The sequence below is a fragment of the Hemitrygon akajei genome, chromosome 13 (genome assembly GCF_048418815.1).
Source record: "Hemitrygon akajei chromosome 13, sHemAka1.3, whole genome shotgun sequence".
Classification (NCBI taxonomy): domain Eukaryota; kingdom Metazoa; phylum Chordata; class Chondrichthyes; order Myliobatiformes; family Dasyatidae; genus Hemitrygon; species Hemitrygon akajei.
In genome coordinates this window covers 24202150-24214403 of record NC_133136.1, presented here as the reverse complement: position 1 = coordinate 24214403, position 12254 = coordinate 24202150, and the positions used below count along the sequence as shown (strand labels likewise).

Sequence of the window (12254 nt, the reverse complement as noted above, 5' to 3'; positions counted from 1 at the left end):
TTCCTCATTGCCTGTCTGTTGAATACACACAGGTCATTACCCACACGAGGTTGTCAGTCGCCTAAATGCAGTGACACCCTCGCACCAGGGATCACTGGTTGGCCTCGCGCGGCCAGCAGGAAGTGCCGATGCTACTGGCCTGGAGCGCAGACAGATGGGTGCCACCTCTAAACCTGTTTAGCACACTGAATTTTCATGGGGAACCCAGTGATAAAATATTGGCAGAAGACCTAATTCGGGCTCAGGGTTATGTAGGTAGCAGAGCAGCTACCTCGCTGTGGTCTACTGAAACAAACTTTTGTCGGCCGATAGATCCTTCAAGGGGGGACGGGTGCGTGTCCTGTCGCACTCCACGCCCAGTCGGTCGCTCCCTCCAGAATGCAACTGCCGCGGCCCCGGCACGAGGACCTCTGGCCCTTACCTTGTCCTCGCATCCCACCGATGACCAGCCGCACCTGACCATGGCGTCTGGCGGCGGGCAGGCAAAAGGCTGGAGTTCGGGCCCGGAGGCTGTCTAATGAGGCAATGAAGCCCTCAAAACTGCTTCGGTACCTTGAGTCCAAGCACCCTGCACTTAAAGACAAACCCGTTGAGTTTTCTCAGCAGAAAAAACATGAACAAGCAGGACAGAAGCTAAGTGCAGAGAGCCACATAAACTAAATTGCAGAATAGACTGGACATAAGGAACCCCCTTCGAGTATCGCTGTATTCCGGTCGTGATTAACACCCCCCTTCCCTGTCAGGCGGTCCGCAAGAATATTGTCAAATTTAAACCAAAAAAAAGGGAGTGATCCCTGGGGTACGTACATTAATTCTACTTCCGGGTCGTGGGGTTTTACTTCCAGTCTTTTCTGCATGGTGCGCATGTGTGTGACTAACCAATTTAGGGTCGATCTTACCTTTCACTAAGGCCAAGGTATGGGATCTTGGGCTTAAAAAGATTGGTAGCCACTACCGTAACCTTTGATGCCCTGACCAATCAAGAACCTCTGCTTCAAATATACTCAGTGAGTTAGCCTCCAGAGTTATCCGTGGCATTGAATTCCACAGATTCACCACCATCTGGCTAAAGAAATCCTCCCTTCATTTCAGTTCTAAATAGACATCCCTTATTCTGAGGCTCATGCACTATAGAAACCATCTTCTCCACATCTACTCTGTCTAGGCCTTTCAGTATTGAACAGGTTTCAGTAAGATCCCTCTTCATTCTTCTAAACTCCAGAGAGTGCGCCCTTAGAGCCAGCAAATACTCCTCATATATTAATCCTTTTATTCCTGGAATCATTCCTGTGAACCTCCTCTGGACCATCTTCTGAAAAGAAGCCAATCTGGATAGGCACCTTTCTTCCCATTCCTACATTGTGATCTAATTTGTTCTATACTTCTTTTAAATACACAATTTGTTACTCAGTTAAACGTAGTTAATTTTTTAAAAACTATTTCCATGAAACTTTGGCTATCTGGGTTAAAATATACTGGTCCCAATTATCTGGAATCCAGATATTCGTGATTTCCAGCACCTGTTGTACTTTGGTTTTGGATTCTTGAACAAAATCTGACATTGAAATACTTACAGGGATATTAAAGAAGTCAGGCAAAACCTTCAGGAGGTACACAAAATTGAACACTTTTGGAAAGGAATTTCAAAGCTTAAGATAACTAAGTAACACGTTAGAATCTGAGTGCATGGTCAAATAGGGTGTCAAGATTGGGATTTGGCTTCAAACAGAGGCCATGGGGAGACTAGGTTAGCAAACCTAGTTTGTGGCTTTGGTTTTCCAAATAAAATGGATGGAAGGATTTTGGATCAAGCAAACAGCTTAGAGGTGGTGGATGGATAAAGAGAAGCTGCAGTAAACATTGAGTTCTGTTCATTTAGACTGTAAGTATTTAGCAGGCATGCACACTTTCCCTGTTATGTGCGCGTGTGCTGGAGGAAAAAGGGATGAAAAGGTGGCTGCCCTTATGTATTGAACTGATATGCTGAAAGTACAGTTATTTAAAGAAAAGGAAAATGTGTCTTTGTTGTTTGGGTATTAACAGTGGTAGTAGAGGATGGTTTCCAATTACAGGATCCCACTGGCATTCGACAAGAGCAAGCCTTATGAAAGCTGGAAAAATGAAATTGGAATATGGACCCGTGTTGCGGAACTGGAGAAGAAGAAGCAAGTCTTGGCTGGTGCATTTTCGCTTTCAGAAAAAGCACGAGAGTCCGCAATGGGAATTGCAGTGGAAAACTTGAACAAAGATGACGGTATGAATAGGCTAATATATACAGGTAACACTTTTTTTGAAGGAAGAAAAGGATCGGATGAATGAGGCATATTCAGACTTTGACAAAATATGCAGAGAATTTTTAAAATATTTCTGATTATGTTACTGATTTTGAACAAAAGTACAGTCGCAGCGTAAACACAAAATGGAACTTCCTGACGCTGTATTAGCTTTTAAATTGCTGGATACTGCATGGATAGACATAAAGGACAAAGAGATAGTGTTAACTGTATGTACAAAACCTACATTTGTATCTATGAAATTGGCACTGAAGAGGAATTTTGGAGAAATAGCTGCTAAGACAACAGTCGGAATTAGTTTGAATCAGGAAATGGCATTCTACACTGAGCAATATAGCAAGCCTAGATCCCAGAGTGACCAGGCAAGGTACTATTGCCTGGCATAAGTCTAATAAACAAATCCGGTAGGAGATCAAAATGTGCAGTGTGTCAAAAGTATTTACCACTGGTCAAGAAACTGTCCATATAGAACCGAACAAGTTAGGCTAACTGATGAAAATAACAAATCTGAAGACATAGAAGAGTGCCATATCACATTGTTTGTGAAGGAATCACTTACTAATGTAGAGACATCTGAGGCAGAAAGTTTGATGATAGAACCTCTAGGATCTGCTGTTAATGGTACAGCATGCAAATGCACGGTTTGTGGAGAAAAATTACTTCAAAGCTATGTAAGTGAACTAAACCAGAATGAAGTGCAGAAACTGGTGAACAGATACATTCAGCTATAAAACATTCAAATTTGGAGATGGAAAGATTGTACATTCCACCAAAAAGAGTGAAAATTCCCACAAAAATAGGGCAGACAGAATGTTACATTGAAACGGAGGTGGTACCAATGAATATTCCATTACTTGAGTAAAACTTCCCTAAAGAAAGCAGGAGCAGTACTGGATATGCAGAATGACCAAACAACAATGTTCCAACAGCCAGTGTCTCTCGAGCTCACCAGCTCTGGACATTACTGTGTGAACATTCTAGGTTAAAGACATTACTGAGAATCAATGTGAAAATGAAGTATTAACTGTCACACAAAACATGACCATTGATGAGAAATTCAAAGTGTTTCTCAAACTTCACAAACAGTTCAATTGCTAGACTTCAGAAACTGCTCAGGAGTTGAGGAAACAAAGCTGCAGATTATTTTTCCATTCTAACGCAGATAATTGACAGCTGTGAGACATGCCAAAAGTTTGGAAAGCCCAAGCCCATCACTGTGGTTGATCTGCTTCTACAATGAAACAGTAGCTATAGACCTACATGAACTGGAGCAATAAGCGTGGCATCTCCACATCATTGATGAGTTCACAGAGATAATATAAGTTCCTGGATAAGTGTGGGTGGCCCACCACGGAGAGTATTCAATGACAATGGTGGTCAGTCCAATTATGGTGAATTCAAAGATGTGGCAGAAAACATTAACATTGAAACAAAGACAACAGTGGCAGACAGCCTTTGGAGTAATGCACTTCTGGGGCAACACACTGAAATAACAGAAACGTAGAAAACCTACAGCACAATACAGGCCCTTCAACCTACAAAGCTGTGCCGAACATGTCCTTACCTTAGAAATTACCTAGGGTTACCCATAGCCCTCTATTTTTCTGAGCTCCATGTACCTGTCCAGGAGTCTCTTAAAAGACCCTATTATATCCGTCTCCACCACCGTCACCGGCAGCCCATTCCATGCACTCGCCACTCTCTGCGTAAAAAACTTAACCCTAACATCTCCTCTGTACCTACTTCCAAGCACCTTAAAACTGTGCCCTCTCGAGCTAGCCACTTCAGCCCTGGGGAAAAGCCTCTGACTATCCACACGATCAATGCCTCTCATCATCTTATACACCTCTGTCAGGTCACCTCTCATCCTCTGTCGCTCCAAGGAACAAAGGCCGAGTTCACTCAACCTATTCTCATAGGGCATGCTCCCCAATCCTTAAGGACTCGGACCCCAAGATCCCTCTGATCCTCCACACTGCCAAGAATCTTACCATTAATACTATATTCTGTCATCATATTTGACCTACCAAAATGAACCACCTCACACTTATCTGGTTTGAACTCCATCTGCCACTTCTCAGCCCAGTTTTGCATCCTATCAATGTCCGGCTGTAAGACAACTGTCCACACTATCCTCACTCCTGCAGCAAATACTCCCATAAAAAAAGACCAACACACTGACCGCATTCCTAATTGATTGCTGGCTTTCAGTGACTTGTGTTGTAGTATACATAGGTCCCCTGGAACATCAATATTTCTGCATCTCTCATCAGCTAGACAAGTGGAATATTTTTGTTTTATACAGCAAAGTGGGTGCCCTCACATTTTCCACATTACAGGCAGTCCCTGGGTTACGTACGAGTTCCGTTCCTGAGTCCGTCTTTAAGTCGGATTTGTATGTAAGTCGGAACAAGTACAACCGGTATTATTTAGCGTCAGTTAGTCAAACGTTTGTCTTAGTATATATTTTACCTTTCTATGCATATAAAACACTTAAACGTATGTATTCCAATAATTAAAACACTGCATTGCTAGTAATAATTGTAGCTTTCATCGGGGCAGGGCCTTTCACAGGCTCCATTATTCTCACTTTATCTATTATCCTTTAAAATTGTTCAGATCGTTGACCAACTGTAGCTTAATGCTTTCCCAATGACGTTTCACCTCTTTCCAAACGCTTTATTATTTCCACTTTATTTTCAATCACGATTGCTTCCCGTCAACGGAACAGAAACACTGCAGGCAGCGGGTCCCGACCTGCGCCGGCTCCCAAGGTCCACTGGGTCCTAAGGACCACCGCACTGAATTCCCCGGGTCCTAAACTGCACCGCACTGAGACAGGCTAAATGGGACAAGTGGGGGCTGTGCTGGGTTTGGGTATTTGATCCTCCACAATATTCCGCGTGGGAATTTAAACTGGAGGTGGCAGCGTTTTTTTTACGAGGTTGAGTTGTGAGCTCGACATCAAACCAGCACGGATGTTATGAGAGTCACTGGATCAACATCAACCCGGCACGGGAGCGGTCTGTCACCAAATCCAACTCGGGAACCTCCGTTCTCCAGCCCGGCGCTGAACTCACTGCGCCACCAGCCGACAGGAATGGGCGGGGGGGGGGGGGGTCAGGGTGAATCTTACTAAGAAAAATTTAAGCCAAATACAAAGTTAAACACTCGACACAGTGTCAATGGCAATGACTTAAAATGGCGGACAGCTCCGTGATACGACTTAAAATGGTGGACGGCGTTCTCCTTCCTCGGTTTCTATGTACAAATTGTCCGTAAGTCAGACATTCGTAACTCGGGGACCACCTGTACTTTTCATTTGTCTTCTTCTCACCACTCACTTAGCTTGTCTATAATGGTCTAGAAGCCTCCTTATGTGCTCCTCCTTAATCCACCCTAGTCTTGTATCATCAGCAAACCTGGAGGGACGACATTTGGTCACCTCAGCCAAATTATTGAGATGGACCATGAAAACCTTGCACCCCAACCTTTGACAAACAAGAGAAAATCTGCAGATTTCCAAGCAACACACATGATATGCTGGAGGAACTCAGCAGATGGGGTAACATCTATGGAAAAGAGCACAGTCGACAATTCAGGTCAGTCCTGCTGAAGGGTCTTGGCCTGAAACTTCAACTGTCCTCCTTTCCATTGATGCTGCCTGGCCTGCTGAGTTCCTCCAGCACTTTGTGTGTGTTGTCCCAAGCTTTGATCCCGGTGGCACCCTACCAACCATTGCCTGGCAATCTGAGAAAGACTCAATTCTTCTCACTCATTCTACTGTTAACGAATTCTCATCTCATGCCAGGGTATTTCTCTTAAGTCCATGCGATTTAAAGGAGACGCAAGAAACTGCAGATGCTGGGTGCAGGATTCAACCCGAAACATCAAAAATTCCATTCTCTCCTACAGCTACACCTCAGCTCTATGCAAATTCTGGCCAAGATTTACATAATTAAGCAAAAAAAAAGTGATGCATTTCATAAAGGAACCAATTCAAACAGCAAACCCAGCAACAGGAATCAGCTGGTGTGTTCATCCAGGTCAGAGCTTGTGAGCTCACTAGAAACTTGAACATTAAAAAAAAATCCAAGCTTCTACAGTTCACTCAGGTGGTCATAAAACTCTGCTGGTATCATTTGGAGAAAAATCAAACACATTATCCACAGAATCCTTGGCCAATAATTGTGATCGCTCAATCTTGACTTTTAAACACTATTATCTGGTTATTTTCCTAATGCTATTTGGATATAAATTGGCAGTTACATTTCCAGTATTACCATAGAGACAGTACTCTACTGAAATATGCTTATTGATATTATTTCTATATGCTGTATTTCCTCGGTTTTCTCGGTGCCATTTGATGATATTTTTTGCCTCGGGAGGGAAGTTGGATACTTTTCCCTGGGTGGGTTGGTTCTACGGTTTTTCTTTGTTCTGTCGCTGTGTGGAAGACAAATTTCAAGGCTGTATACTACTTATTAACTTAGATAATGCATGTACTTTGAACTTTGAACTTCAAAACTGAAAAATACTATAAGTGCAGTAAAGCCATTGAAATGGTCTGAAACAAAAAGAAAAGTACCTGCTGGAAACAAGCAGTAAAATTGAATCTTACAATCCCATTCATGTTGGCTTTTGATCATCATCCTCATTCAGTATGTGCCGTGTCATATGGCGTAGGCAATCATGGTCCCGTGACCATGACTGTACCTGGCAAATTTTCACACAAGTGGCTTGCCATTGCTTTCTTCTGGCCAGTGTCTTTACAAGACAAGTGACCCCAGCCATTATCAAAACTCTTCAGATTGTCTGCCTGGTGTCAGTGGTTGCATAATGAGGACTTGTAATATACACCAGCTACTCATATGACCATCCGTCAAGTGACCCTGATCGGGGGGCTAAACAGGTTCTGCACCTTGCTCAAGGGTGACCTGCAGGCTAGCGGAGGAAAGGAGCACCTTACACCTCCTTTGGTAGGTGTGTATCTCCACCCACCATCCCATGTTTTTCCATATAAAATGTAAGTGGATTGGCAAGGACTGATAAAATGGCAGTGAGGAGCTCGCCTCGCTCCGGGAGAGTGCAGGTGTCAAATGAAACACAGGATTGGGAGTTTCTGGGAGAGGCCAGATTCTCCCAAAAGCAGTGAAGCTGCTTATTGACAGTTCTGTTTAAAATAAAAAGGGAACCTGGTATTGCCAGCATTTATTGTCCATCCTTAAATGTCCTGAAGTAAGTGGCTCACTAGGCCTTTCCTGACTTTATCACATTGGTGAGTCTGAAGTCCTGTACCAGGTGAAGATGGCAGATTTCCTTCTCTGAAGGTCGTTGGTGAAGCAGATGCATTTTTTTTATAACACAGTAGCTCTATTTTTTTTACCAAATTCCAGGTGAAACACTGATTTTTAAATTCCACAACTGCTATAGCTGGATTTGAACTTTGTACGCCGAGATTGTTAGCTTGGATCTCTGCTCTGCGATGTTTACTCTGCTCTCCACAACCCTGAGGCTCAGGCTGTGGCCTGCCCCAGCTGCTCCGAGCTTGTGTTTGCAAGCTTCGCGACAATTTGCCCCGCTGTGTGAATAACTGAGGCTGAAGCTGTGGCCCTGATCCAGCTGCTCTGGGCTTCATGTCTACGGACTTACATTCATTCCAATTGCTGTTGCTTGCTTTTAGTGTTAGCATGATTTGCATTTTTCTCTTTCAGCACACTGAGTGATAGTTTGCCCTTTTTTAAAAAAGGGTTTTTTCCGGTTTCTTGTTTTGTGATGGCCTATAAACAGACAGATCTCAAGGTTGTAAAATTTATATATACTTTGATAATAAAAGTACTTTGAACTTTGGTAACTTAACTGCCAGGCCAACTCTAAGCATGTTGGGTCCCAACGGTCCGTTAGGCTTTGGACAAAGGAACCCTCTGAGTTATTGGATGTAATATCTCTTTCTGTCCCACAGTAGCAGTGAGATCATAATCACAAGAGAATCTGCACTGGAGGAACTTGGCAGGTTGGGCAGCATCTAAAAAGAGGAATAAACAGTCAATGCTTCGGGCTGAGGCCCTTCCTCAGGGCTGGAAAGGAAGCGGTAAGAAGCTAGGATGTGTGGGGGGAGAGGGGAATGAGTACAAGGTGGCATGTGGTAAAGTGAAGCCAGGTTATGGGAAAGATGGCTAGTTGGGGGAGGGGTAGTAAAGTGAGAAGCCGGCAGTAGAAGAATGAATCTGATAGGAGAGAGTAGACCATGGGAGAAAGGGAAGGAAGTGGGCACCAGAAGGAGGTGATAGGCTGGTGAGGAGAAGGGAAGGGTTGAGAAGGAGCTAGAAGGGGAACTGAAAAAGAGTGAAAGGGGAGGGAGCAGAAATTAAAGGAAATTAAAAAAAAATCAATCATAAACAAGAGAAAATCTGCAGATGCTGGAAATCCAATCAATACACATAAATTGCTGGAGGAACTCAGTAGGCCAGGCACCATTTACAGAAAAAAGTACAGTCAACATCTCAGCTCGAAACATCGACTATACTCCTTTCCTTAGATGCTGCCTGGCCTGCTGAGTTTCTCCAGTATTTTGTGTGAGTTGGTTTAAAAATCAATGTTCATGCCATCAGGTTGGTGGGAATTCAGATGGAAAATGAGGTACTGGCCCCTCTGTACATCAATGTTCTTTTCAGACTGGCTTCTTTCCCACTGCATTGTGTTTTATAGAATTAACTGTACTAGAGGAGACTATTTGACAGAATAGGAAGTGTTGCACCTCCAACCCAAGAATGGTCTCATCACGGCAGTAGAGCCAGTAGAGACATGTCGGAATGGGATTGAGTAGAAGTGAGTGCCAAGTTTCACGTGATAAAGTTAGAGAACAGTCTTGACTGGATAGGCAGTGATAACATCATCCATGGGCAGTGCCCTGCCACTGCGTAAAGTGGACCGTGCAAATGAGGCAGTCTCACCCAGGAGAGAACGAAGAGGCCAATGGCCAGAACAAGGACAGGGTAGAATTGAAAATACAGAAAGCTGGGAGCAGAAAGGAGGATGGCATTTAGGGGAGAAGATAGAGGGGAAAGGATGCCTGGAGAAAATGATACAGGACTGTGAAAAACAGTGTGGAAAAGAACAAGCACATAGGTTCAGAAGACTTCTGCATGTACAAATACGCACACTGTCACTCTGGTGCCAGACATATTATACCTAAAATTTGTCTATTTTTAGGCAACACACTCACAATGCTGGAGGAACTCAGCAATTCAGGCAGCATCTATGGAAAAGAATCAGTAGTGGACATCTTGGGCCAAGACCGTTCACCCAGACGGTCTTGGCCCAAAAGGGCAGTTGTTTATTCCCTTCCATAGATAATGCCTGACTTGCTCAGTTCCTCCATCATTTTGTGCGCATTGCTGACAATTTCCAGCATCTGCAGAATCTCTTGAGTGCATGTCAATTCTAAAACCACATTCTTATTTTCATGGCCCAGAGATTCCCAATTCTGTTCTTGCTTATCCACAGTCTGCAGATTTTCATTCCAGTTTCCCACTTAAGTCCTAAACACAATTACCTACAACAGTTAACTGCTAAAAAGAACTGTAAGTTCTAATAACTGAATATTCCAATGACATCACTAGAACTTTGTAGCAGAGGCTTGGCCCAACAGCAGAGGAGATGATGTAGCAGTAAGCAATAACTTTAATAATAGACCGCAAAATAACAAGGCACTAGGGACCACAAAATAAAAGAGAACAGAAACTAAACACAACAGGCAACAAGGCAATCTTTAGGCAGGGAATGTGAATCACAAACATGAGAAATTCTACAGCTGCTGGAAATCCAAGGCAACACACACAAAATGCTGGAGGAACTCAGCAGGCGAGGAAGCATGTATTGAGAGGAATAAACAGTCAATGCCTCAAGCCAAGACACTTCTTCACAACTAAAATGGAAGAAGGAAGACGCCAGAATAAAAAGATAGAAGGAAGGGAAGGAGGCTAGCTAGAAGGTGATAAATGAAGTAAAATAGGTGGGAAAGGTAAATGACTGGAGAAGAAGGAATCTTTTTTGCTGGTGGGGGAGATGCTATTTTGCTCGTGGGGGAGGGAGGGGGTCATCTTATTCTTATCTGTGATTTAGTGTTTTATTAGTTTTTCTTTTTAAATAAAAACTCAACCAGTAAAAGTTGTGTGGTAAGAGAATTAGAACTTTTTCGGACAGGAACCAACCAATAAAGTCCTAAGTTTATCTAATTCAGAGTTAACTAATGATAACAAGAATATTAACCAATAATGAACAAAGCATAGATGCACATAAAGGAAACCTCAATATCATTCTCTGATGTTCACAGAATGCATTTGCTGAATCTGTCTCGCCACCGAAATGCATTCATAAACCTCAAGTTTCTTGGTTGATTTGAATCGTCAAATCATACACGTAAAGTATTCCATCCGTCTAAGCTGCAGAGTTAATGGGAGATAAATGCGCATTTTAACATCCAAACGTAAAGCCCTGTCACTTTAAACTTTATTAACCATAGATATTTTTCATCCTTGATTCAATCTTCTTATTTAGCATGAATTTCACCTGTTTTACCTCGTACTTCTGTCCCAATCCTTACCCCGTTTCATTATGTTAAAAAAAACCTCTTTCGACCCCAAGTTTTCCTTCGCTTCAAAATTCAATGTGTACGTTTAGTAACGTGTCCAGCAAAACGTATACATTGGGATTTTGAAGGGTGGCGTACACAGTGGCCAAAGGAAGATTATGATCCAATAAACAGAAACACACTTCAGCTAGAATAGAATTAGATTAAATGGCATCTAACACAAGACAAGCAGCCACTAAATGAATCGAACAGGCAGTGATGTTTCAGCATTAATTAGACCAACTTCAACGTTTCTAGTAAAATTAGTAAATCTTTGTGTGAATTACCACTGGGATCGAAAGTCAGCTTTGCAGGGACCTGTGGCTCCATACTGGAGAGCTTCGTTCACTCCCTTCCACCAGCCAGTCCTCGGTTCCACAGCAAGGCTAAAGGCGACACACAGCTTTACTTTCACCGCTTTACTTTTAACATCTTATTTTAATTGCAGAAAACACATGTCATCATTTATAAAACAATGCGACTAAATTAATCTCCCGCTTTTGCTATTTGGATTCCGCAGTTCCAGGATTTCTGCTCGTCTTCTATTAGCCAACCATAATCAAACCCTAGGTCTTCATTGAATGTTCCTGATTTAGCTCTAATTTCATCCACTTTTCTTCGAGTTTCTTTTCTTCAGCAACGTAGGGTATAAATATCAGGAAAGTAAGCTTTTCTTTGCAGCAACATTGCAAATATTAAATTTTAAATTAATTTAAATCAACAAATGGTTGATTTACACGATAAATAAAATAAACATAACTACAGTGCGTTCTTTACTGAAAATCCCATCTAGATGCATCGTAGTATGGAAATCCACCCAGCCCAGATATTCTCCCTTTCCCCTCATCCACTGGTCAGAAGATACAAAAGCCTGAAAGCATACCTCAAGGCCAGCCTCTCCCCCACTGATTTGACCATTGAACGGTTCCCTTGTATGAAAATGAACTCTTGGCCTTACAATCTACCTCATTATGATCTCGACCTTATTGTCCACCTGCACTTCACTTTCTAAGTGTACTTTATTTACCTGTACTTTATGCATTGTTATTATCTTACTTTGTACTCCCTCAATGCGCTATTGTAACAAATTGATCTGTATGAACAGTGTGATTCTGCAATCATTTACGGTTTTACCTTGGTCCTCCTCAGCTCGTTGTATATTGATTTGATCTGTATGAACAGAATCCAGGATCTCGTACATGTGACAATAATAAACCAATTTCAAATCCGACCTACTTTCAGTCGGCCTGCAGCGGGCTTCACGAATCTGCTCGCTACGTCACAACTCTGGGCTGATTGGTGATTCCACGGCCGGTTACGCCGATAGG

General features: G+C 42.7%; 1 protein-coding gene across 4 annotated transcripts in view; it reads right to left on the bottom strand.

The window, feature by feature from the left end:
- Positions 1 to 12206, bottom strand: part of galt (galactose-1-phosphate uridylyltransferase) — a 62366-nt gene extending 50160 nt beyond the window's left edge. The window contains exons 1-2 of one of the 4 annotated variants that reach the window (XM_073064249.1): positions 12061 to 12206; positions 11214 to 11312 (exon numbers count right to left, since the gene is read on the bottom strand). In XM_073064249.1, the coding sequence (XP_072920350.1) occupies positions 11214 to 11256 (43 nt within the window). In that variant the 5' untranslated portion in view covers positions 11257 to 11312; positions 12061 to 12206. Of the gene's footprint in view, positions 1 to 421; positions 574 to 10602; positions 10683 to 11213; positions 11519 to 12060 lie in introns of those variants that run through there. The other 3 variants (XM_073064250.1, XM_073064251.1, XM_073064248.1) reach the window with 3 other exon arrangements.
- Positions 12207 to 12254: the final 48 nt, after the last annotated feature.